Source organism: Adiantum capillus-veneris, chromosome 23, assembly GCF_014529385.1.
Source record: "Adiantum capillus-veneris isolate H3 chromosome 23, ASM1452938v2, whole genome shotgun sequence".
Taxonomy (NCBI): Eukaryota; Viridiplantae; Streptophyta; class Polypodiopsida; order Polypodiales; family Pteridaceae; genus Adiantum; species Adiantum capillus-veneris.
In genome coordinates this window covers 80284919-80310051 of record NC_140953.1, presented here as the reverse complement: position 1 = coordinate 80310051, position 25133 = coordinate 80284919, and the positions used below count along the sequence as shown (strand labels likewise).

Sequence of the window (25133 nt, the reverse complement as noted above, 5' to 3'; positions counted from 1 at the left end):
GCAAAGCAAAAAGGCATAGATTATGAAGAAACTTTTGCTCCCACTTGTCGTATGACTACTGTGCGTTTTCTATGTGCATTGGCAGCTCATTTTGGTTGGGATGTACATCAATCAGACATTGTTACTGCTTTCTTGAATGGTGACATATTTGAGGAAGTTTATGTAACGCAGCCTCGCGGTTTTGTCATAAAAGGACAAGAGGACAAAGTGTGCAAATGTAACAAGGCTTTGTATGGGTTGAAGCAATCGCCTCGTGCTTGGTATGAGAAAGCTGACACTCATTTGGTCAAACAAGGCTTTCGTAACAGTCCAACAAAAAGCACGTTGTATGTAAAGCGTGAGGGTGATGTACTTCTCATTGTGGTTCTTTATGTTGATGATTTGCTGATCACTGGACCAAATGAAAGACATATTGCTGAATTTAAGGCTGATTTGAATGCTACTTTCAAGATGAAAGATTTGGGGTTGTTGCATCATTACTTGGGTATACAGTTTAAGCAGTGTGATGGTGGTATTGCCTTGTGTCAGAAAAGTTACATAGAGACATTGCTATGTAAGTTTGGACTTGAGGATTGCAAATCTATTGCCACTCCCATGGAAACAGGTTTGAAGTTGAGTCTACATGATGCTGGTGATCCTGCCGATGTCTCTCTTTACCAAACTGCTATTGGCTGCCTCATTTATGTATGCAACACGAGGCCAGATATTCAGTTTGCAGTCTCACAGGTCAACAGATTTATGCATAGCCCAGGGTCTAAGCATTGGCAGGCTGTCAAGAGGATTCTCCGCTACCTTAGTGGCACTTTACATCTTGGCTTGTTTTATCCCAAGGGGGGATCATTGCCGCCAGACTTACATGCTTTTTCGGACTCAGATTGGGCTGGTTGTTTTGACACGCGAGTGTCCACAAGTGGTTTTTGTTTCATGCTTGGCAGTTCATGTATATCATGGTTGAGCAAGAAGCAACCTACTGTGGCCACTTCGAGTTGTGAGGCTGAGTACAAGGCAGTCTTCACAGCTACGGTTGAGTGTGTATGGCTCAGACACCTTATGGCTGATCTGGGTGTTGGACAGGACACTGCTAACACTATCTACACTAACAGTCAGAGCGCATTGGCAGTTGCGAGGAACCCAATTTTTCATGCTCGCACAAAGCACATTGAGGTGCATTACCACTATGTCAGGGAGAGGCTCTCAGCAGGAGAGATCAACTTGGCTTATGTGCCAACACAGGACAACCTTGCAAATCTTTTCACAAAGGCATTGTCTCGTGAGAAGCTTGAAGCTTTCCGCAAAGCTTTGGGCTTACTCCCCTTTGTGGACTGATCCTGTCCTCAGGGCATGGCACTTCCCTTTACTCATGTGCCAGCTCTCGTTCACCGCATCACTCCAGGGGGGATTTGTTACCATATACATGTGGTAGTGATGTGTGTGAACACACTAGGACCGCCGGGGCATTTTTTCCCTCTTTAGGAGGTTTTTTCCCCGAGCATTGATATATACGCCCATCACTCTAGGGCTATCTATCTTTCCATTGCACACTAAGTAACACACTCTCTATTGTGTGCCTTGAGCTTCCTTCATCTTCTCCAAGCTGTGTGTTTCTCTGCAACCCTAATTCCAACACTCCGCAAGTGGTCCCATCCGATCGGGAGTGATCTCGAGCCGCGCCGCCAATTCTGGTGAAATGAAGTTGGCCTTGGCTCCTCCATCAAAGAAGATCAGGGCCTCTTGGTCTTTCATTTTGCCCCAAGCTCGGGAAAGTTTTGTACTCTCGTCCATGGTGTTGGGATCGGTACCCACACTATCTGGAACCAGTCCTGTTTTCATCTTCCCTTTTCTCCCACGTTCCTCAGTTGCTCTCGAACTCTCAGGCCTTTCGTAGTCCTTGCCATTTGTTCTTTCTGTGCCTTTTTAGGGCACTTCGCAGAGATATGTCCATGTTCCCCGCATCCAAAGCACTTTCCCTCCCTGATGAAGCAAGCTCTCTCCTAAGGAGTAAGCTTGGGTCGTGCATCCTTCTTTTCTGGGTTGCTCTTTCTCTTTCTACTTTCATTCGCTAAAGTCTGTTCGGCTCGTTGTGTCATGACCTCATCGGTGGGGTAGCTCATACTCCCAGAGTGAATGGCAAAGCCCCATTTCGCATGACTCAACAACTCCTGAATAGAAGCTGACTTCTGTTCCAAGCAATGATCTCGGATCTCTGTAGGTAGACCCAAGGTAAACCACTCAATCTGTTCTCTGAACGAGATCTTGTTAAATGAAGAGGCGGGTAGAAAAGAGCTCCAGAATCTCTCGCAATAAGCGTTCACTGTATCTCTCTTGGTCATCCGAAGATGGTTCCAAGCAACTCGTATATCGCGTTCATACTCTTGAGTTAGCTAAGAAGAAATAAAAAGCTTCTTAAATTTCAGCCATTCTTGTTTAAAAGCGTGGACCACCAAGTTCGAGCATTCCCCTTAAAATAAGAGACAGCTCTCCGAATCTTGGAGTGCTCTGAGTAGCGTCCTCCCTCGAAAGCGATGTCAAACTGCTGTATAAAAGACAAAGCCTTTGAAGCATCTTTATATCATGAAAACGTGTCAAATTTAATTGATTGTCCACCTTCCTTAAACGCTCGGACTTTCTTGCTTTAATCTTCCAAAAAGTCATACTGATTGGCTTTATAAAAATTCTTCTTGTTCGCATAAAAGTTGCCGTCATCAGAGTCTGAACTGTCTGTAGACGAGTCCTTTGTAGAACTGTCACTCACTAGGCGAGATGACCAAAAGAGTCGTCCAAATTCTAATTTAGGACAAAAGCCTATAATTTTAAGTAGGCTTTATTCACATTATATTTAAAATGGGTAAGGACACTCTTTTATAAAGCTCTAAGCATTTGGCACGTCCAGAAACTTACTTTCAAGATCTAAGTTTCATTTGCATTTGTCAACTCTAAACACTCCCATTTTTCAGCACACAAAAGACGAGAAAACTTAGGGAAAAAGGTTATTGATAAAATCATAGAAAAATAACCTCAAACAGACAAAGCAATCATCTTTTGAGTAGGAGGCTGGAATGAAAAATGGAAATAGGTGGAGGTAAAGGAGCGAGAGGAAATAGAGGAAAGTGAAGAGAGCAATACCATCCATTAAATTGGAGACAACGGACTTTGTGGTATGTGTAACATCTTCAACACAAGAAACGGATGATATACGAATAATATCTAGGTGCCCCATTGTTTTCTCTCTCTCTCTCTCTCTCTCTCTCTCTCTCTCTCTCTCTCTCTCTCTCTCTCTCTGTGTGTGTGTGTGTGTGTGTGTGTGCGCGCGCTCTTTCAAAGAGAAGCAAACCTTGACGTCTCCATTGTCATACAGAAGTTTGTGCTTGGCCTGTTCAATTTCAGACTTAAGCAGCTCCACAAGGTACCCATCAGCTGCGCTGCGAGTGGCGTAAGAGCTACGACAGAGCAGTCCATTTGCGCTCGTACTTGTGGTGGGTCGGCCCTGGTTAAGGCCAGCATGTAGCAATTGCTTGCGAGAACTATACCTCCATAGAGAAGCCCTGCGAGGCAGAAACCGCGCGTACATACTCCAAGCACTCGCCAATTCTTCAAAATTGACGTCTCAAGGGTTTTACACTAGCCTAACACCCAATGAAAAGGCATTCCCTTAGGACTAAGACCCCTGTCACACTGGGGCGTCTGCCTCTCTCTTTGAAAGTGGCCGAGCATGCTGCGGTCAACTCCAACACGTCGTCTCTCTTCGTCCATGAGCTTTTGCAGATGGCCACTGCCTTGTGAAGTTGGCTGAGGGTGCAAGCCCATCCTTTTGACAAAGGTTGCACGCCAAGTTTCCCTTTTTCCTCTACAAATGAGAGGCCGCCACCTCTGCATGGCCAGCATTTCCCTGTCCCAGTGTGACAAGGGCCTGAATAACACATTGCATTCAAGAGAGGGGGTGAGGGGATCCATGGTGTTGAAGGTCAAGACAATTGTAGTCAAAGATGTCCCACAAAAAACTAAATCCAACCACAAACTAAAACCTAGACAAAGGGGCAACCCATGTTTACTTTGAATATGAGCTTACAAACACAGGCATGGATACATATATTGCTTGTCAGGGTTTTTCCCTATTACCATAAACATATGGTAGTGTTGTGTGTGGACACGCTTAGGACCATTGGGGCTTTTTTTCCCTCACTAAGAGGTTTTTTCCCCCGTGCATTGTATATACGCCCATCACTCGAGGGTTGTCTTATATTTCCATTGCACACTAAGTAATACACTCTATGTTGTGTGCCTTGAGCTTCCTTCATCTTCTCCAAGTTGTGTGCATTTTCCTACAATCCTATTTCCAACAATTGGTATCAGAGCAGGTTGCGTTGTCGAGGGATTTGTGTTCAAAACGTGAGCCAACAGGCGTCGGGCCTATGATTGTGAGAGGTACAAGCGATGTTGAGGATGCTGCAGGTTTTGGTGGCAGAATTGTTGCCGCTAGAGCTGTTTTGCCTACGGTTGAGCAAGCTCATTGGGATGTAAGAGATGCACAGGCTCATGCATTGATTGCAATGTCTATGAAGCGACTATTACTCCTCACATTTATTCAGCTAAATCTGCAAAACATACTTGGGATATTCTGGTTGGTCCTTATGCAAGTCGCAATGAGGCTAAAATTGCATTGTTGCGTAAAGAGCTAGAGTCGAAGATTATGCATGAGGAAGATGAAATGGACACTTTCCTCGTTGGTATGAAGGATATTATTGAGTAACTTATTTCTACAGGCGAAGTCATTTCTGACAGTTTCCTTGTTGCGTAAAGAGCTAGAGTCGAAGATTATGCATGAGGAAGATGAAATGGACACTTTCCTCGTTGGTATGAAGGATATTATTGAGTAACTTATTTCTACAGTCGAAGTCATTTCTGACAGTTTCCTTGTGCAAACTATTCTCAATGCTTTGCCAGATTCTTACCAGACTTTTGCTAGTACTTGGAGACTTATGACCCAAGGAGATCCTGAAGTTGTCAAGTTTGATGCGTTATGCACACTGTTGTTGCAAGAGTCACTTTCCAAAAAAAGGGGCTAAACAACGTGCAGTTTAATAGGCCGTTATTGATGCTCAAAGAAAAAGTGGTAACAGCAATGTAACCACTTCTCATGGTTCTTCTACGAGTGGTAAATCACCTATTCCTAATGCTTCTGTTGGCAACACTTCGTCTGGTAATTCTGGTGAAAGGGCAAAAAGAAGATGCACTGCCATTACTGTAAAGCTAATGATCACTTAATCAAGCAGATGTACAATTCCATATACACCTCAACAAAATAATGTTGTTGAAAGGAAAAATGGGTCGCCTACAGAAATGGCACGATGTATGGTCAAAAGTCAAGCTTTGCCATTCGTTTTGGCTTGAGGTCATCATATGTGCTACTTATGTACTTAACAGGTGTCCTACAAAAGCTTTGCAGTCTATGACTCCATATGAAGCATGGCATGATAGAAAGCCTTTTGTTGATCACATGCGCATTTTTGGTTGTTTGGCTTATGCTTTGGTGCCACAAACGCAACGGAAAAGATTGGATGATAAGGCTGTCAAATGCATTTTTGTTGGTTATAGTGCTGAAAGAAAAGGCTACAGGTTATACCATCCGCCAACAAAGAATATCTTCGTTTCACACACAATGTCGTGTTTGTGGAAGATTCTGTTTAGCCCTTGTTGTCATGTACTAGAGACAGTAATGTAAGCTCACATGACATTTATGACAATTTGTTGCCTCTTTTCAGTGGTGGAAGTTCAAATGTAAATTCAAATGAGGCATATGTATAGCCTATGGGGGTTTCAAAAAATGCTACGGATTAGCCTATTTCTGATGCAGATGTACATGATGTACTTGATGTGGAAAGGGTTGAGAATGAGCAGGCTAGAGGTATGCCAAAATGGCTGGTGCATACTTTGCATGACATTAAATTGGATGCACCTTTTGTCTAGTCGTACTCATTTAGGTTCTTGCCATGCATCTTATGCATCAGATTGTTATGCTTTGGTTGTTTCTAGCTTATGTGATGTTGAGGAACCTCTGGCTTTTGATGAAGCACAAAATTCAAAAAATTGGATGGCTCCCATGCAATCTGAATATGATGCACTTATAGAAAATGACACATGGACTTTATGTGATTTGCCTCCGAGCAAAAAGGGCCATTGGTACGAAGTGGGTTTACAAGACGTAATCCAGATGGTGAGATTGATTGCTATAAGGCTCGACTTGTTGCAAAAGACTATGCACAACAGAAAGGCATAGATTATGAAGAGAATTTTGCTCCCACTTGTCTTATGAATACTGTGCATTTTCTATGTGCATTGGCAACTCATTTTGGTTGGGATGTACATCAATCAAACATTGTTATTGCTCTCTTGAATGGTGACATATTTGATGAAGTTTAACGCAACCTCACGGTTTTGTCAAGAAAGGACAAGAGGATAAAGTGTGCAAATGTAAGAAAGCTTTGTATGGGTTGAAGCAATCTCCGCGTGCTTGGTATGAGAAAGCTGACACTCATTTGGTCAAACGAGGCTTTTGTAACAGTCCAACAGAAAGCACATTGTATGTGAAGCGTGAGGGCGATGTACTTCCCATTGTTGTTCTATATGTGGATGATTTGCTGATCACTGATCCGAATGAGACACATATCGCCAAATTTAAGGCTGATTTGAATGCTACTTTCAAGATGAAATCTTTGGGGTTGTTGCATCTTTACTTGGGCATACAGTTTAAGCAGTGTGATGGTGGTATTGCCTTGTGTAAGACAAGTTACATAGAGACATTGCTATGTAAGTTTGGACTTGAGGATTGCAAACCTATTGCCACTCCCATGGAAACAGGTTTGAAATTGAGCCTTCATGATGTTGGTTGTCATAATAATCAATATCTAATTCTCCTAAATGATTTTCTCATATTAAACTGATCATTTAATGTGGGGAAGTGCCAAGGGAGAAAAAGCTAGAATATTGGTTAAGTTAGCAGACCGGCCACAGTAGGGATCCAAAGGAGGGAAAATAGGGATCCAAAGGGGGGGCCATCTGCAAAAGAGCCATGTGAAACAACGGGCTAAAAAGACCCTAAGGTTCAGCCCATTAAGACTTCCAAAATGCTAAGGTTCCAAAATTCAAAGGTTGTGTCCAAAGGTCAACCTTAGGGAAAATTGGATGCTTAGTGTGTGTGCCCAAAAAGTCTTTCTGCATCCCTACATGGGAGGTGGCGAGCCCCAAAGCTAGGGGATGAGAGAGAAAACCACACACACACACACAGGCTCCCTTTACACAAAGGGAATGAGGGACACATGTCAGCTCCCTAGGCCAGATGCCCACAAGGTGTGCCCAATTCCTATTGGAAGACCCTTGAAGTGGACCAATGAGAATTAAGCTAGAGTAAATCTAGTTTAATTAATTTAAAAACATTTAATAAAAGAAACCAATAAGAATTAAGTGTCCTAGAAGACTATTGGGCAGTCTCCCAAGGGGTCCAATGAGCATTCAGAAGCCCCATGGCTTGCCTGATTCCTATTGGCCAGGAGGCAAAGGGGTCCAATGAGAGTTTAGTTTAATTATTTAATTATCTAAAGCTCTCACAAAAGGGGAAAGGGGGACACATGTCAGAAGGCTATCACTTATGCTGCTTAATTCCTATTGGCTTGACCTGGGGAGGTCCAATGAGGAAAAAGCCAGCCTAACTTAGCAGCTAGGGCTCGCCCAAGAGAGAGGGGGGGCTGATTTTTGCTGGGCATTCACTCTCACACTCTCACACTTGACCATGTGTGAAGGAAAAACACTCTATCTCCTCCCAAGCTTTAATGGAGAGCTCATCACCTACTCCAAGCTTGTGAGATAGAAGCCTACATCAACACTCTCTTGGCATGTGGATGCAAATCCAACCAAGAGCCAAGCTTCAATGCATGCTCATCTTCTCTACCAAGCTAATTACTAAGCTAAGCTATGCTAATATGAGTGATTATGTGAGGAGATGTACTTCTTTCTCGTAAGATACTTCTTTTTCCTCTCAATCTACTCTCATACCCTGCTAGCTCTCACCATCTTCGAAGGTGTGTGAGGTCTTGGGTCTGAGAACGGGGATAATTCAAGTTGTGTTTGATTAAGTGTTTTGCTTGGTGTATGAAGCTTCCATCTTCATTGCACTAGCTAGTCTTGAAGGAACACAAAGAATTGTATTGTACAATGTCTCTCTTGATGGGAGAAACCATAATACAAAGCCTTTTGGAGGGGGGACCGGCTCCATGCAAATCCGGTCCTCAACTGTTGTCAATAGTTTAATTGCTCTCTCTTTTGAAAGTATTGTCGATGCTATCTAACTAGGTGTTATGCTTTTTGTTGCTCTCTCCACCCAAGCACTCTTGTAATTATCATTAGGAATCTATTCTAATGAAATGCCCACTATGTTCATGCTAATTTCCGCTACAAATAAGATTCTAGGCCATTAAATGTTACATTGGTATCAGAGCTCAAGGTTTCTCTTTTCTTGATCAAGAAGGGAGGTCCTCAAGCTAGCTACAAATGGTTGGTATTATTAATTGCCTGTGAGTAAGTAGAATAGGGATTTTTCAGCCTTGCAGTGCGCCTGCCTTTGTGCAGTTAACGGGGCATCACCGTCGAGAGCTATGGTCTTAATAGTGGAGTCCTACGGGGCTTGCCTACGGCTTAACCACTATTGAGCTATTAGAAGCTTGACAGGAGCCGGTGCTGTTTTGGTGTCGAAAGACCCTCTCTTCTATTCCTTGCAATTAATGGTATTCGAGCCGCGGGTACAGTAGCTTGAGTGCTTTTTCTAAAGGGGTAAAGAGGAGTAGCAACTAGGGCTTGAAGTGCCAAAGTACACCTAAAAAGTTTACACCTAAAAATTGTTAGAATGGCTGACAATATTAAAGAGAGTGAAATTAATGTTGATAACTTTGATTTTGCTCATGAGCAAGCTACTAATGATGCTTCAATGCTTGTTAATTATCTTGTTTCTAGGCTTCAACAAGCCATGGGCAATCCATCTCTCCAAAGTGAAGTGCAACGGCAGCTCCGTGCTCACGGGATTCTCCAAGCTCATCACCATGACGAGAGAACACCTAGGAAGCCTCCTTGTGAGACTACCAAAAGAGGTCTCTCTCCGATTCGGGAAGAAGAAGAGAATCCATATGAAGGGCTCAAGAACTTACTTCTTGATGATGCATCTCCTTCCCAAAGGAGAACTCAAGAGCCTCCACCGAAGGAACGAGAAAGAAGCGAGTCTCCCGCCACCTCGGCGGAGATGGCTCCACGAAGACGGCGGGCTAAACGCTCTCCATCACCACCAAAGCGGAGAAGACCATCACACTCTTCTCCACGCCATAATTCAAAGAGGGATGATAAAAAGCAAGAGAAGAAAAAGGCGAGAAAGAGGACACCCTCTTCTCCATCTTCTTTATCCTCTTCCTCTTATGAAAGCTATGGTGAAGACGACAAAGATCAAGACAAGAAAAAGGCGAGAAAGAGGTCACCCTCTTCTCCACCTTCTTCAAATTCTTCATCTTCTGAAGAAAGTGATGGTGCAACTTTTGAACCATCAAAAAGAAGAGGCCATAGGAAATCCTATGCCGCATGGAAGAGGTCGTCCAAGCTGAAGAAATTCAAAGAGGGAGGGAAGAGCATCTCTTTCCTTACCTATGATGGTACCTTCGGTGCTACAGACAAAGTTTTGGCCTTTATCCAGCAATTCGATGCGGCGTTTGGAGATGAGGGCTTCACGGAGTCCTCTAAGCTACGCCATGTAGCTATGCACTTTCAAAAGTCCGCCAGACAATGGTGGTCTAGCCTACGAGCCAACGGTGAAGCTCCACGAACATGGAAGGCTTTAAGAGCTTCCATTATGAAGCAGTTTTTGGCCACCGATGCCAAAGACAAAGTACTCACCGAATGGCGAAGCTTAAAGCTCTCTCCCAATGAATCCATCCACAAATATGTAGACAAGTTTTGGGACCTACAACTCAAAGCCACTGTCTTCAAAAAGTTGGATTTTGGAGAGCAAAAGCAACAATTTTGTGCGGGCTTAACCGAAGAAATGGCGGAGTATGTCAACTCCCAAAGGCCACGTACCATATCGGCGGTAATACACCATACTATGGTGGCCTCGCGAATCAATTTCCAAACGGGGGGTAAAAGAAATAATAAGCCCCCGGAAAACAAAGGTACCAATGAGCCTAAGGGGAAGGACAATGTCCAAAAGTCTCCTAAGGGCAATTCCAACAAAGCTAAAGAGAAGGGAGTTTACAAAGGAAAGAATAAACTCTCTCCTGAAGAGCTTGAGCGTTATCGTAAAGATAACCGGTGTTTCAAGTGCGGCGAACAAGGGCATGCGTACCGCGCTTGTCCCCAAAAGAACAACCGCCAAGATCCTCCTAGAGCTTCTTTGGTTGAAATCCAAGAGGAGGAGATTCACCAAACTCACCACAAAGGATCTCCTCTATGCCATGCTTGGGGAAAGGTAAGAGAACATGATGCTTTTATTCTCTTTGACCCTGGTTCTACTCACAATTTCATATCTATGGAGTTAGCCACCAAGCTAGGCATACAATCCTACGAGATGGGAGATATCCTACCCGCAGACAGTGCCTTCAAGGGGCAAGAAGCTTCAGTCACTCCCTTAATCGGGAAATTGAGGCTTCATGTCCAAGGCTATGTGGACAAAGAGGATTTCTTTATCTCTCCTCTCAAGCATGAGGATGTAATCCTAGGGGCACCATGGTTTGACCGTTTGGCTGCCCATGTTAAATTTCCTGAAAGGAGAATCTCCTTTAAGTTCAGGGAAAAGGACATGTATATAGATGCTAGGGAGATGGGTAACACCATCCCCATTGTACATACACCAGCTTTCAACAAGTCAATAAAGAGCTCTATTTCCGTGTACATGATTTTTGTTAAAGATTCTCAAAATGAACCTAATGCTTTAGCAAAAGAAAATAAAAGCAACCAAAAGGAATTAGAGTTATCCAATTTTCTCAAGGGGTTTCAAGATGTCTTTATTGACGACATCCCTTGTGAGTTACCTCCTAAACGAGGTAATGACGATCATGCAATTGAACTTCTTCCAGGAAGTTCACCGCCTAACAAACCTCCTTATAGAGTTTCTCAAGCTCAACAAGAGGAGATTATGCGGCAAGTGCATGAGTTAATTGAGAAGGGCATGGTTAGGCCTAGCTCATCTCCATTTTGCTCACCTGTGCTATTAGTGCAAAAGAAAGACGGCACATATCGTATGTGTGTCGACTATAGAGCACTAAATAGGATCACTATCAAGAATAGGTTTCCCGTTCCACGGGTAGAAGACCTATTTGATAAGCTACAAGGATCGACCTACTTCAGTAGGATTGACCTAAAAAGTGGCTATCATCAAATAAGGATAGTTGATCAAGACATTGTAAAGACCGCATTTCGTACTACATTTGGTCTTTACGAATACATTGTCATGCCTTTTGGCTTGACTAATGCACCAGCCACATTTAACCGCTTGATGGAGAAGCTGTTCAGACCTCATCGAACCTTCACTGGAGTGTTCTTTGATGATATTATCATCTACTCTAATTCATTAGAGGAACATAAGCAACACCTCCAAGTAATATTTCAAGTTTTAAGAGAGAATAAACTTTATGTTAATCGAAAGAAAAGTGAATTTTTCTTGCAAGAGATTCAATATTTAGGTCACATTATCTCTCAAGATGGAATCCAAATGGATCCATCCAAGTTAGAGGTAATAAAAGGATGGCCTAAACCAAGGAATCTTCATGAACTAAGAAGCTTTATAGGTATGTGTGCATACTATAGACGCTTCATAGAAAAGTTCTCACAAATTGCGGGACCATTACATGACCTAACAAAGAAAAATGTTAGGTATACGTGGTCTGCTAAGGAGAACAATGCTTTCGAAAAGCTTAAAGAAAAGCTTATCTCTCAACCTGTGCTTACACTACCGGATCTCTCAAAACCATTTGAGGTCCAATGTGATGCTTGTGGTGATTGCCTTGGGGCTGTTTTGCTCCAAGAAGGGCACGCCATAGGCTATGAGAGTCGAAGACTCGACCCTGTTGAGCAAGCTCTAGGCATATACGAAAAAGAACTCCTTGCAGTTCTACATGCCTTAGACTCATGGAAGCACTATTTATTGGGGACTCCTTTTATTCTGCGAACGGATCACCAAAGTCTTAAGTACTTCATGACGCAGACCAAGCTCTCCGACAAACAAATGAGGTGGGCAAATTTCCTTTCGCAATTTCATTTTCATATTGCTCACATTGCTGGCAAGCATAATCAAGTAGCCGATGCACTCTCAAGACGATCGAGAGTGAATGCGGTTTCCATAGCAACTCACAATGATCTATCTTTAATGATAGATGAGTATGCTATTGATCCCGATTTTAGAGATGTGATTTCAGCCCTTGCCTTAGGAAAGAAAGAAGAACCATTTACTTTACAAGATGGCTATCTTCTCTATGGCAATAGACTCTGCGTTACTAACTCACTACGTGAGAAAGTAATGTATGAATCTCATGCTCCCCCATATGCGGGGCATAGAGGGATTCAGTCTACCCTAAAGGGAATTGAAACATATTTCTATTGGCCTACCATGAAAGTGAACATACATGAGTATGTTTCCAAATGTGTGGTATGTCAAAAGACAAAATTTGATAGAGGGAAGCAACTTGGATTGCTTCAACCCTTGCCAATTCCTAATTCACCGTGGGAGAGCATATCCATGGATTTTATCTTTGGATTGCCTAAGTCTATCCATGGGAATACGGGAATATGGACGATAGTAGACAGGTTCAGTAAACAAGCTCATTTTATACCTGTCAAAAAGACTATCAAAGCCCATCAAATGGCAACCCTCTTCATTTCACAAATTTTCAAGTACCATGGCTTGCCAATGTCCATAGTGTCGGATAGAGATCCTAGAATGACCAGTAATTTCTGGAAGGGTCTCTTTGAGAATTTAGGAACAAGGCTAAACTTCTCTTCGGCCTATCATCCACAAACTGATGGCCAAAGTGAAATAGCTAACCTAACTATTCTCGATCTACTAAAAGCCTATGTAACGGAAGTAGATCAAAGATCCCAATGGGAGAAGTACTTACCCTTAGTAGAGTATGCTTACAATAACACTGTACATACTTCTACAGGAAAAGCACCTTTCGAGGTAATTGAGGGAAGATCAAAAAGTCCCTTGCTACTTAAGGTACATGGGAAGATCTTCGCTGCAGATGAGTATAGCCGAGACCTACAAGAATCTTTCCAAAAGATTAAGGATGCTATCTCTATCTCACAGCAAAGGCAAAAGGCTGCTGCTGACAAGCACAGAAGAGCCCAAGCCTTTAAAGAAAACGATTGGGTCTTGTTAAAGTTTCCCAAGGCTCGCTTAAGGCACACGACGGGCAAGAATCCTACGGGCCACCAAAAGTACTATGCTAAACTAGCAAAAAGGTACTATGGTCCCTTCCAGATTCTTAGGCCAATCAATGAGATGGCCTATCAACTTAAGTTGCCCAATCATTGGCTCATACACAATGCTTTTCATGTGAGCCTCTTAAAGCCTTACAAAGGAGAGCCACCTCAAGAACCAACTATTGAAGACCCACCGGAGATCGAGGACCACGAGGAGGTGCTGCAGCCCGAGTCCATTCTCCGACATGAAGACAAGGTATTAAGAGGCGGTAAGACTATCCGACGATATCTTATTAAGTTTAAGAATTATCCTTTTGAAGATGCTAGATGGATGCAAGGCATACAATTAAAGGATAACCTAAACCTTGTCAATGCTTACAATGCTTCCCAAGAGTAAGCAAATGTACAAAATGTTAAAAAAATGAACAAAAATTTTTGTCTTATAAGACTCTCTTTTTCTTTATTTGTGCACAAAAATAAAGTAGTATGCATGCTTAGATCAAGTTTGTGGAGACGACGTCTCCCAAACACCAAGTAGAGCTTGTCACTCTACTATGGAAGACTGATAGGACTAATGTGCAGACATGCTTGCGGCAGCCTCAGGCTCTCAAGCGCCAAATGGACTAGTCATCCATTATGGAATGATGTCGTAGGGTAACATAGGGATCCTCTACCCGCTAAGAAAAGGACTCATGCATATGCTTTATCTTCTCTACACCATAGTCGAGGACGACTATGATTTCAAGAGAGAGGTAATGTCATAATAATCAATATCTAATTCTCCTAAATGATTTTCTCATATTAAACTGATCATTTAATGTGGGGAAGTGCCAAGGGAGAAAAAGCTAGAATATTGGTTAAGTTAGCAGACCGGCCACAGTAGGGATCCAAAGGAGGGAAAATAGGGATCCAAAGGGGGGGCCATCTGCAAAAGAGCCATGTGAAACAACGGGCTAAAAAGACCCTAAGGTTCAGCCCATTAAGACTTCCAAAATGCTAAGGTTCCAAAATTCAAAGGTTGTGTCCAAAGGTCAACCTTAGGGAAAATTGGATGCTTAGTGTGTGTGCCCAAAAAGTCTTTCTGCATCCCTACATGGGAGGTGGCGAGCCCCAAAGCTAGGGGATGAGAGAGAAAACCACACACACACACACAGGCTCCCTTTACACAAAGGGAATGAGGGACACATGTCAGCTCCCTAGGCCAGATGCCCACAAGGTGTGCCCAATTCCTATTGGAAGACCCTTGAAGTGGACCAATGAGAATTAAGCTAGAGTAAATCTAGTTTAATTAATTTAAAAACATTTAATAAAAGAAACCAATAAGAATTAAGTGTCCTAGAAGACTATTGGGCAGTCTCCCAAGGGGTCCAATGAGCATTCAGAAGCCCCATGGCTTGCCTGATTCCTATTGGCCAGGAGGCAAAGGGGTCCAATGAGAGTTTAGTTTAATTATTTAATTATCTAAAGCTCTCACAAAAGGGGAAAGGGGGACACATGTCAGAAGGCTATCACTTATGCTGCTTAATTCCTATTGGCTTGACCTGGGGAGGTCCAATGAGGAAAAAGCCAGCCTAACTTAGCAGCTAGGGCTCGCCCAAGAGAGAGGGGGGGCTGATTTTTGCTGGGCATTCACTCTCACACTCTCACACTTGACTATGTGTGAAGGAAAAACACTCTATCTCCTCCCAAGCTTTAATGGAGAGCTCATCACCTACTCCAAGCTTGTGAGATAGAAGCCTACATCAACACTCTCTTGGCATGTGGATGCAAATCCAACCAAGAGCCAAGCTTCAATGCATGCTCATCTTCTCTACCAAGCTAATTACTAAGCTAAGCTATGCTAATATGAGTGATTATGTGAGGAGATGTACTTCTTTCTCGTAAGATACTTCTTTTTCCTCTCAATCTACTCTCATACCCTGCTAGCTCTCACCATCTTCGAAGGTGTGTGAGGTCTTGGGTCTGAGAACGGGGATAATTCAAGTTGTGTTTGATTAAGTGTTTTGCTTGGTGTATGAAGCTTCCATCTTCATTGCACTAGCTAGTCTTGAAGGAACACAAAGAATTGTATTGTACAATGTCTCTCTTGATGGGAGAAACCATAATACAAAGCCTTTTGGAGGGGGGACCGGCTCCATGCAAATCCGGTCCTCAACTGTTGTCAATAGTTTAATTGCTCTCTCTTTTGAAAGTATTGTCGATGCTATCTAACTAGGTGTTATGCTTTTTGTTGCTCTCTCCACCCAAGCACTCTTGTAATTATCATTAGGAATCTATTCTAATGAAATGCCCACTATGTTCATGCTAATTTCCGCTACAAATAAGATTCTAGGCCATTAAATGTTACATTGGTATCAGAGCTCAAGGTTTCTCTTTTCTTGCTCAAGAAGGGAGGTCCTCAAGCTAGCTACAAATGGTTGGTATTATTAATTGCCTGTGAGTAAGTAGAATAGGGATTTTTCAGCCTTGCAGTGCGCCTGCCTTTGTGCAGTTAACGGGGCATCACCGTCGAGAGCTATGGTCTTAATAGTGGAGTCCTACGGGGCTTGCCTACGGCTTAACCACTATTGAGCTATTAGAAGCTTGACAGGAGCCGGTGCTGTTTTGGTGTCGAAAGACCCTCTCTTCTATTCCTTGCAATTAATGGTATTCGAGCCGCGGGTACAGTAGCTTGAGTGCTTTTTCTAAAGGGGTAAAGAGGAGTAGCAACTAGGGCTTGAAGTGCCAAAGTACACCTAAAAAGTTTACACCTAAAAATTGTTAGAATGGCTGACAATATTAAAGAGAGTGAAATTAATGTTGATAACTTTGATTTTGCTCATGAGCAAGCTACTAATGATGCTTCAATGCTTGTTAATTATCTTGTTTCTAGGCTTCAACAAGCCATGGGCAATCCATCTCTCCAAAGTGAAGTGCAACGGCAGCTCCGTGCTCACGGGATTCTCCAAGCTCATCACCATGACGAGAGAACACCTAGGAAGCCTCCTTGTGAGACTACCAAAAGAGGTCTCTCTCCGATTCGGGAAGAAGAAGAGAATCCATATGAAGGGCTCAAGAACTTACTTCTTGATGATGCATCTCCTTCCCAAAGGAGAACTCAAGAGCCTCCACCGAAGGAACGAGAAAGAAGCGAGTCTCCCGCCACCTCGGCGGAGATGGCTCCACGAAGACGGCGGGCTAAACGCTCTCCATCACCACCAAAGCGGAGAAGACCATCACACTCTTCTCCACGCCATAATTCAAAGAGGGATGATAAAAAGCAAGAGAAGAAAAAGGCGAGAAAGAGGACACCCTCTTCTCCATCTTCTTTATCCTCTTCCTCTTATGAAAGCTATGGTGAAGACGACAAAGATCAAGACAAGAAAAAGGCGAGAAAGAGGTCACCCTCTTCTCCACCTTCTTCAAATTCTTCATCTTCTGAAGAAAGTGATGGTGCAACTTTTGAACCATCAAAAAGAAGAGGCCATAGGAAATCCTATGCCGCATGGAAGAGGTCGTCCAAGCTGAAGAAATTCAAAGAGGGAGGGAAGAGCATCTCTTTCCTTACCTATGATGGTACCTTCGGTGCTACAGACAAAGTTTTGGCCTTTATCCAGCAATTCGATGCGGCGTTTGGAGATGAGGGCTTCACGGAGTCCTCTAAGCTACGCCATGTAGCTATGCACTTTCAAAAGTCCGCCAGACAATGGTGGTCTAGCCTACGAGCCAACGGTGAAGCTCCACGAACATGGAAGGCTTTAAGAGCTTCCATTATGAAGCAGTTTTTGGCCACCGATGCCAAAGACAAAGTACTCACCGAATGGCGAAGCTTAAAGCTCTCTCCCAATGAATCCATCCACAAATATGTAGACAAGTTTTGGGACCTACAACTCAAAGCCACTGTCTTCAAAAAGTTGGATTTTGGAGAGCAAAAGCAACAATTTTGTGCGGGCTTAACCGAAGAAATGGCGGAGTATGTCAACTCCCAAAGGCCACGTACCATATCGGCGGTAATACACCATACTATGGTGGCCTCGCGAATCAATTTCCAAACGGGGGGTAAAAGAAATAATAAGCCCCCGGAAAACAAAGGTACCAATGAGCCTAAGGGGAAGGACAATGTCCAAAAGTCTCCTAAGGGCAATTCCAACAAAGCTAAAGAGAAGGGAGTTTACAAAGGAAAGAATAAACTCTCTCCTGAAGAGCTTGAGCGTTATCGTAAAGATAACCGGTGTTTCAAGTGCGGCGAACAAGGGCATGCGTACCGCGCTTGTCCCCAAAAGAACAACCGCCAAGATCCTCCTAGAGCTTCTTTGGTTGAAATCCAAGAGGAGGAGATTCACCAAACTCACCACAAAGGATCTCCTCTATGCCATGCTTGGGGAAAGGTAAGAGAACATGATGCTTTTATTCTCTTTGACCCTGGTTCTACTCACAATTTCATATCTATGGAGTTAGCCACCAAGCTAGGCATACAATCCTACGAGATGGGAGATATCCTACCCGCAGACAGTGCCTTCAAGGGGCAAGAAGCTTCAGTCACTCCCTTAATCGGGAAATTGAGGCTTCATGTCCAAGGCTATGTGGACAAAGAGGATTTCTTTATCTCTCCTCTCAAGCATGAGGATGTAATCCTAGGGGCACCATGGTTTGACCGTTTGGCTGCCCATGTTAAATTTCCTGAAAGGAGAATCTCCTTTAAGTTCAGGGAAAAGGACATGTATATAGATGCTAGGGAGATGGGTAACACCATCCCCATTGTACATACACCAGCTTTCAACAAGTCAATAAAGAGCTCTATTTCCGTGTACATGATTTTTGTTAAAGATTCTCAAAATGAACCTAATGCTTTAGCAAAAGAAAATAAAAGCAACCAAAAGGAATTAGAGTTATCCAATTTTCTCAAGGGGTTTCAAGATGTCTTTATTGACGACATCCCTTGTGAGTTACCTCCTAAACGAGGTAATGACGATCATGCAATTGAACTTCTTCCAGGAAGTTCACCGCCTAACAAACCTCCTTATAGAGTTTCTCAAGCTCAACAAGAGGAGATTATGCGGCAAGTGCATGAGTTAATTGAGAAGGGCATGGTTAGGCCTAGCTCATCTCCATTTTGCTCACCTGTGCTATTAGTGCAAAAGAAAGACGGCACATATCGTATGTGTGTCGACTATAGAGCACTAAATAGGATCACTATCAAGAATAGGTTTCCCGTTCCACGGGTAGAAGACCTATTTGATAAGCTACAAGGATCGACCTACTTCAGTAGGATTGACCTAAAAAGTGGCTATCATCAAATAAGGATAGTTGATCAAGACATTGTAAAGACCGCATTTCGTACTACATTTGGTCTTTACGAATACATTGTCATGCCTTTTGGCTTGACTAATGCACCAGCCACATTTAACCGCTTGATGGAGAAGCTGTTCAGACCTCATCGAACCTTCACTGGAGTGTTCTTTGATGATATTATCATCTACTCTAATTCATTAGAGGAACATAAGCAACACCTCCAAGTAATATTTCAAGTTTTAAGAGAGAATAAACTTTATGTTAATCGAAAGAAAAGTGAATTTTTCTTGCAAGAGATTCAATATTTAGGTCACATTATCTCTCAAGATGGAATCCAAATGGATCCATCCAAGTTAGAGGTAATAAAAGGATGGCCTAAACCAAGGAATCTTCATGAACTAAGAAGCTTTATAGGTATGTGTGCATACTATAGACGCTTCATAGAAAAGTTCTCACAAATTGCGGGACCATTACATGACCTAACAAAGAAAAATGTTAGGTATACGTGGTCTGCTAAGGAGAACAATGCTTTCGAAAAGCTTAAAGAAAAGCTTATCTCTCAACCTGTGCTTACACTACCGGATCTCTCAAAACCATTTGAGGTCCAATGTGATGCTTGTGGTGATTGCCTTGGGGCTGTTTTGCTCCAAGAAGGGCACGCCATAGGCTATGAGAGTCGAAGACTCGACCCTGTTGAGCAAGCTCTAGGCATATACGAAAAAGAACTCCTTGCAGTTCTACATGCCTTAGACTCATGGAAGCACTATTTATTGGGGACTCCTTTTATTCTGCGAACGGATCACCAAAGTCTTAAGTACTTCATGACGCAGACCAAGCTCTCCGACAAACAAATGAGGTGGGCAAATTTCCTTTCGCAATTTCATTTTCATATTGCTCACATTGCTGGCAAGCATAATCAAGTAGCCGATGCACTCTCAAGACGATCGAGAGTGAATGCGGTTTCCATAGCAACTCACAATGATCTATCTTTAATGATAGATGAGTATGCTATTGATCCCGATTTTAGAGATGTGATTTCAGCCCTTGCCTTAGGAAAGAAAGAAGAACCATTTACTTTACAAGATGGCTATCTTCTCTCTATGGCAATAGACTCTGCGTTACTAACTCACTACGTGAGAAAGTAATGTATGAATCTCATGCTCCCCCATATGCGGGGCATAGAGGGATTCAGTCTACCCTAAAGGGAATTGAAACATATTTCTATTGGCCTACCATGAAAGTGAACATACATGAGTATGTTTCCAAATGTGTGGTATGTCAAAAGACAAAATTTGATAGAGGGAAGCAACTTGGATTGCTTCAACCCTTGCCAATTCCTAATTCACCGTGGGAGAGCATATCCATGGATTTTATCTTTGGATTGCCTAAGTCTATCCATGGGAATACGGGAATATGGACGATAGTAGACAGGTTCAGTAAACAAGCTCATTTTATACCTGTCAAAAAGACTATCAAAGCCCATCAAATGGCAACCCTCTTCATTTCACAAATTTTCAAGTACCATGGCTTGCCAATGTCCATAGTGTCGGATAGAGATCCTAGAATGACCAGTAATTTCTGGAAGGGTCTCTTTGAGAATTTAGGAACAAGGCTAAACTTCTCTTCGGCCTATCATCCACAAACTGATGGCCAAAGTGAAATAGCTAACCTAACTATTCTCGATCTACTAAAAGCCTATGTAACGGAAGTAGATCAAAGATCCCAATGGGAGAAGTACTTACCCTTAGTAGAGTATGCTTACAATAACACTGTACATACTTCTACAGGAAAAGCACCTTTCGAGGTAATTGAGGGAAGATCAAAAAGTCCCTTGCTACTTAAGGTACATGGGAAGATCTTCGCTGCAGATGAGTATAGCCGAGACCTACAAGAATCTTTCCAAAAGATTAAGGATGCTATCTCTATCTCACAGCAAAGGCAAAAGGCTGCTGCTGACAAGCACAGAAGAGCCCAAGCCTTTAAAGAAAACGATTGGGTCTTGTTAAAGTTTCCCAAGGCTCGCTTAAGGCACACGACGGGCAAGAATCCTACGGGCCACCAAAAGTACTATGCTAAACTAGCAAAAAGGTACTATGGTCCCTTCCAGATTCTTAGGCCAATCAATGAGATGGCCTATCAACTTAAGTTGCCCAATCATTGGCTCATACACAATGCTTTTCATGTGAGCCTCTTAAAGCCTTACAAAGGAGAGCCACCTCAAGAACCAACTATTGAAGACCCACCGGAGATCGAGGACCACGAGGAGGTGCTGCAGCCCGAGTCCATTCTCCGACATGAAGACAAGGTATTAAGAGGCGGTAAGACTATCCGACGATATCTTATTAAGTTTAAGAATTATCCTTTTGAAGATGCTAGATGGATGCAAGGCATACAATTAAAGGATAACCTAAACCTTGTCAATGCTTACAATGCTTCCCAAGAGTAAGCAAATGTACAAAATGTTAAAAAAATGAACAAAAATTTTTGTCTTATAAGACTCTCTTTTTCTTTATTTGTGCACAAAAATAAAGTAGTATGCATGCTTAGATCAAGTTTGTGGAGACGACGTCTCCCAAACACCAAGTAGAGCTTGTCACTCTACTATGGAAGACTGATAGGACTAATGTGCAGACATGCTTGCGGCAGCCTCAGGCTCTCAAGCGCCAAATGGACTAGTCATCCATTATGGAATGATGTCGTAGGGTAACATAGGGATCCTCTACCCGCTAAGAAAAGGACTCATGCATATGCTTTATCTTCTCTACACCATAGTCGAGGACGACTATGATTTCAAGAGAGAGGTAATGTCATAATAATCAATATCTAATTCTCCTAAATGATTTTCTCATATTAAACTGATCATTTAATGTGGGGAAGTGCCAAGGGAGAAAAAGCTAGAATATTGGTTAAGTTAGCAGACCGGCCACAGTAGGGATCCAAAGGAGGGAAAATAGGGATCCAAAGGGGGGGCCATCTGCAAAAGAGCCATGTGAAACAACGGGCTAAAAAGACCCTAAGGTTCAGCCCATTAAGACTTCCAAAATGCTAAGGTTCCAAAATTCAAAGGTTGTGTCCAAAGGTCAACCTTAGGGAAAATTGGATGCTTAGTGTGTGTGCCCAAAAAGTCTTTCTGCATCCCTACATGGGAGGGGGCGAGCCCCAAAGCTAGGGGATGAGAGAGAAAACCACACACACACACACAGGCTCCCTTTACACAAAGGGAATGAGGGACACATGTCAGCTCCCTAGGCCAGATGCCCACAAGGTGTGCCCAATTCCTATTGGAAGACCCTTGAAGTGGACCAATGAGAATTAAGCTAGAGTAAATCTAGTTTAATTAATTTAAAAACATTTAATAAAAGAAACCAATAAGAATTAAGTGTCCTAGAAGACTATTGGGCAGTCTCCCAAGGGGTCCAATGAGCATTCAGAAGCCCCATGGCTTGCCTGATTCCTATTGGCCAGGAGGCAAAGGGGTCCAATGAGAGTTTAGTTTAATTATTTAATTATCTAAAGCTCTCACAAAAGGGGAAAGGGGGACACATGTCAGAAGGCTATCACTTATGCTGCTTAATTCCTATTGGCTTGACCTGGGGAGGTCCAATGAGGAAAAAGCCAGCCTAACTTAGCAGCTAGGGCTCGCCCAAGAGAGAGGGGGGGCTGATTTTTGCTGGGCATTCACTCTCACACTCTCACACTTGACCATGTGTGAAGGAAAAACACTCTATCTCCTCCCAAGCTTTAATGGAGAGCTCATCACCTACTCCAAGCTTGTGAGATAGAAGCCTACATCAACACTCTCTTGGCATGTGGATGCAAATCCAACCAAGAGCCAAGCTTCAATGCATGCTCATCTTCTCTACCAAGCTAATTACTAAGCTAAGCTATGCTAATATGAGTGATTATGTGAGGAGATGTACTTCTTTCTCGTAAGATACTTCTTTTTCCTCTCAATCTACTCTCATACCCTGCTAGCTCTCACCATCTTCGAAGGTGTGTGAGGTCTTGGGTCTGAGAACGGGGATAATTCAAGTTGTGTTTGATTAAGTGTTTTGCTTGGTGTATGAAGCTTCCATCTTCATTGCACTAGCTAGTCTTGAAGGAACACAAAGAATTGTATTGTACAATGTCTCTCTTGATGGGAGAAACCATAATACAAAGCCTTTTGGAGGGGGGACCGGCTCCATGCAAATCCGGTCCTCAACTGTTGTCAATAGTTTAATTGCTCTCTCTTTTGAAAGTATTGTCGATGCTATCTAACTAGGTGTTATGCTTTTTGTTGCTCTCTCCACCCAAGCACTCTTGTAATTATCATTAGGAATCTATTCTAATGAAATGCCCACTATGTTCATGCTAATTTCCGCTACAAATAAGATTCTAGGCCATTAAATGTTACATTGGTGATCTTGCCGATGTCACTCTTTACCAAAATGTTGTTGGATGCCTTATTTATGTATGCAATATGAGACCAGATATTCAGTTTGTTGTCTCCCAGGTCAACAGATTTATGCATAGCCCAGGGTCTAAGCATTGGCAGGCTGTCAAGTGGACCTTTCGCTACTTTAGTGACACTTTACATCCGGGGCTGTTTTATCCCAAGGGAGGATCATTGCCGCCATATTTATATGCTTTTTTGAACTTAGATTGGGCTGGTCGTTTTGGCACACAAGTGTCCACAAGTGGTTTCTTTTTCATGCTTGGTAGTTCATGCATATCATGGTTGAGTAAGAAGAAACCTACTATGGCCCCACTTCCAGTTGTGAGACTGAGTACAGGGTAGTCTTCATAGCTACGGTTGAGTTTGTATGGCTTAGAGGCCTTATGATTGATTTACGTGTTGGATAGGACATTGTCAACATCATCTACACTGATAGTTAGAACACATTGGCAGCTGTGAGGAGCCCAATTTTTTATGCTTGCACAAAGCACATTGAGGTGCATTACCACTATGTCAGGGAGAGGCTCTCAGAAGGAGAGATCAACTTGGCTTATGTGCCAACACAGGACAACCTCGCAGATCTTTTCACAAAGGCATTGTCTCATGAAAAGCTTTGGGCTTACTCCCCTTTGTGGACTGATCATGTCCTCAGGGCATGACACTTCCATATACTCTATGTGATAGCTCTTGTTCACCACATCACTCCTATGGGGGATTTGTTACCATATACATGTGGTAGTGATGTCTGTGAACACACTTAGGACCGTCGAGACATTTTTTCCCTCACTAAGAGGTTTTTCCCCCTATGCATTGTATATACGTCCATCACTCTAGGGCTATCTTATCTTTCCATTGTTACTTAAGTAATACACTCTCCGTTGTGTTCCTTGAGCTTCCTTCATCTTCTCCAAGTTGTATGCATTTCCTTGCAACCCTATTTCCAACATACCCACCTTGAGATCTTGCACACCACTTTCCCACAGTTTTGGTCCCCTTACCTCCCCCTCTTAAATGCATTGTGCTACTTAGTTCGTAGGCACAATAGGCTTTGCATTCAAGGAGCTTGCACCCATTTTCTGTAGTCATTGAATAACATCATTTCAGTGTCCAAATATGGTTGAGCATGTATCATACTTTGTGCAAGTGCTGCCTATAATTGCAGCAATCACATGGCCATGTAGTGAGTGTTAGCTCATGTTGAGCTTGACGTTTTTACACAATCAAGACTTGATTAAGAGTTGTAGGGAAAAACCTAGTCCAATTGCATTTGATTGTGTTCTATTTGAGTGTAGCTAGATCCAATTAGTTGTTAGTGTTCCAATTTAATGCATTTCCGATCTAATTGGATGTAGCTATTTTCTGCATTCACACTTAATTCAATTAGGTTCAATTGAATGCAGTTTGGTTGAATTGAGTGTACTAGAGTCCAATGAATGCCCAAGGGAAGCCAATCTACCTCTCTTGAAAGCAATTTGGACCTATAGCAGATGGACCTAAACCGAAATGAGTCTTATAGGTATAATTAAATGGAGTTGGTTCCTGCTAGTGTGAAGTAAATTTAAGTGCAATTGCACACAATTGAGTCTAATCTAGCAAGATGACAACCATTTAGGGGATTTGTAATCAATGATAGGGCCATATTTTCAAAAGTTTTTGACTGCATTTGAAGGGGATCGGGGAGCACCACAGACGGAGAGTGAGAGAGAGAGAGAGAAGGAGACACACACAGGATGTGGGTGGGGAGACTCAAAAGAGTGAGCAGCCCCCTATACACTTATGCTATGTATAAGGTATACAAGTTAGTGGGCGCCCAGACTCTGGGCGACCGGGCAAGGCACAGACGCCTATACCCCAACAACCTCCCACTTAAAGGCGAATGTGCCTTTAAGCAAGGGAACCTAGTCTAAAGACTACAAAAGGCGAGAGAAAACCGCTCTCAACCGATGCCCACTGGCTGGCTGTGATCGTGTGCATCCGG

General features: G+C 42.8%; 1 protein-coding gene across 1 annotated transcript in view; it reads right to left on the bottom strand.

Moving 5' to 3' along the window:
- Nucleotides 1-3645, bottom strand: part of LOC147428050 (uncharacterized protein At2g39795, mitochondrial-like) — a 29454-nt gene extending 25809 nt beyond the window's left edge. Inside the window, exon 1 of the mRNA XM_086497746.1 lies at nucleotides 3332-3645. Coding sequence (XP_086353872.1) covers nucleotides 3332-3568 — 237 coding nt within the window. The 5' untranslated portion in view covers nucleotides 3569-3645. The remainder of the gene's footprint in view (nucleotides 1-3331) is intronic.
- Nucleotides 3646-25133: the final 21488 nt, after the last annotated feature.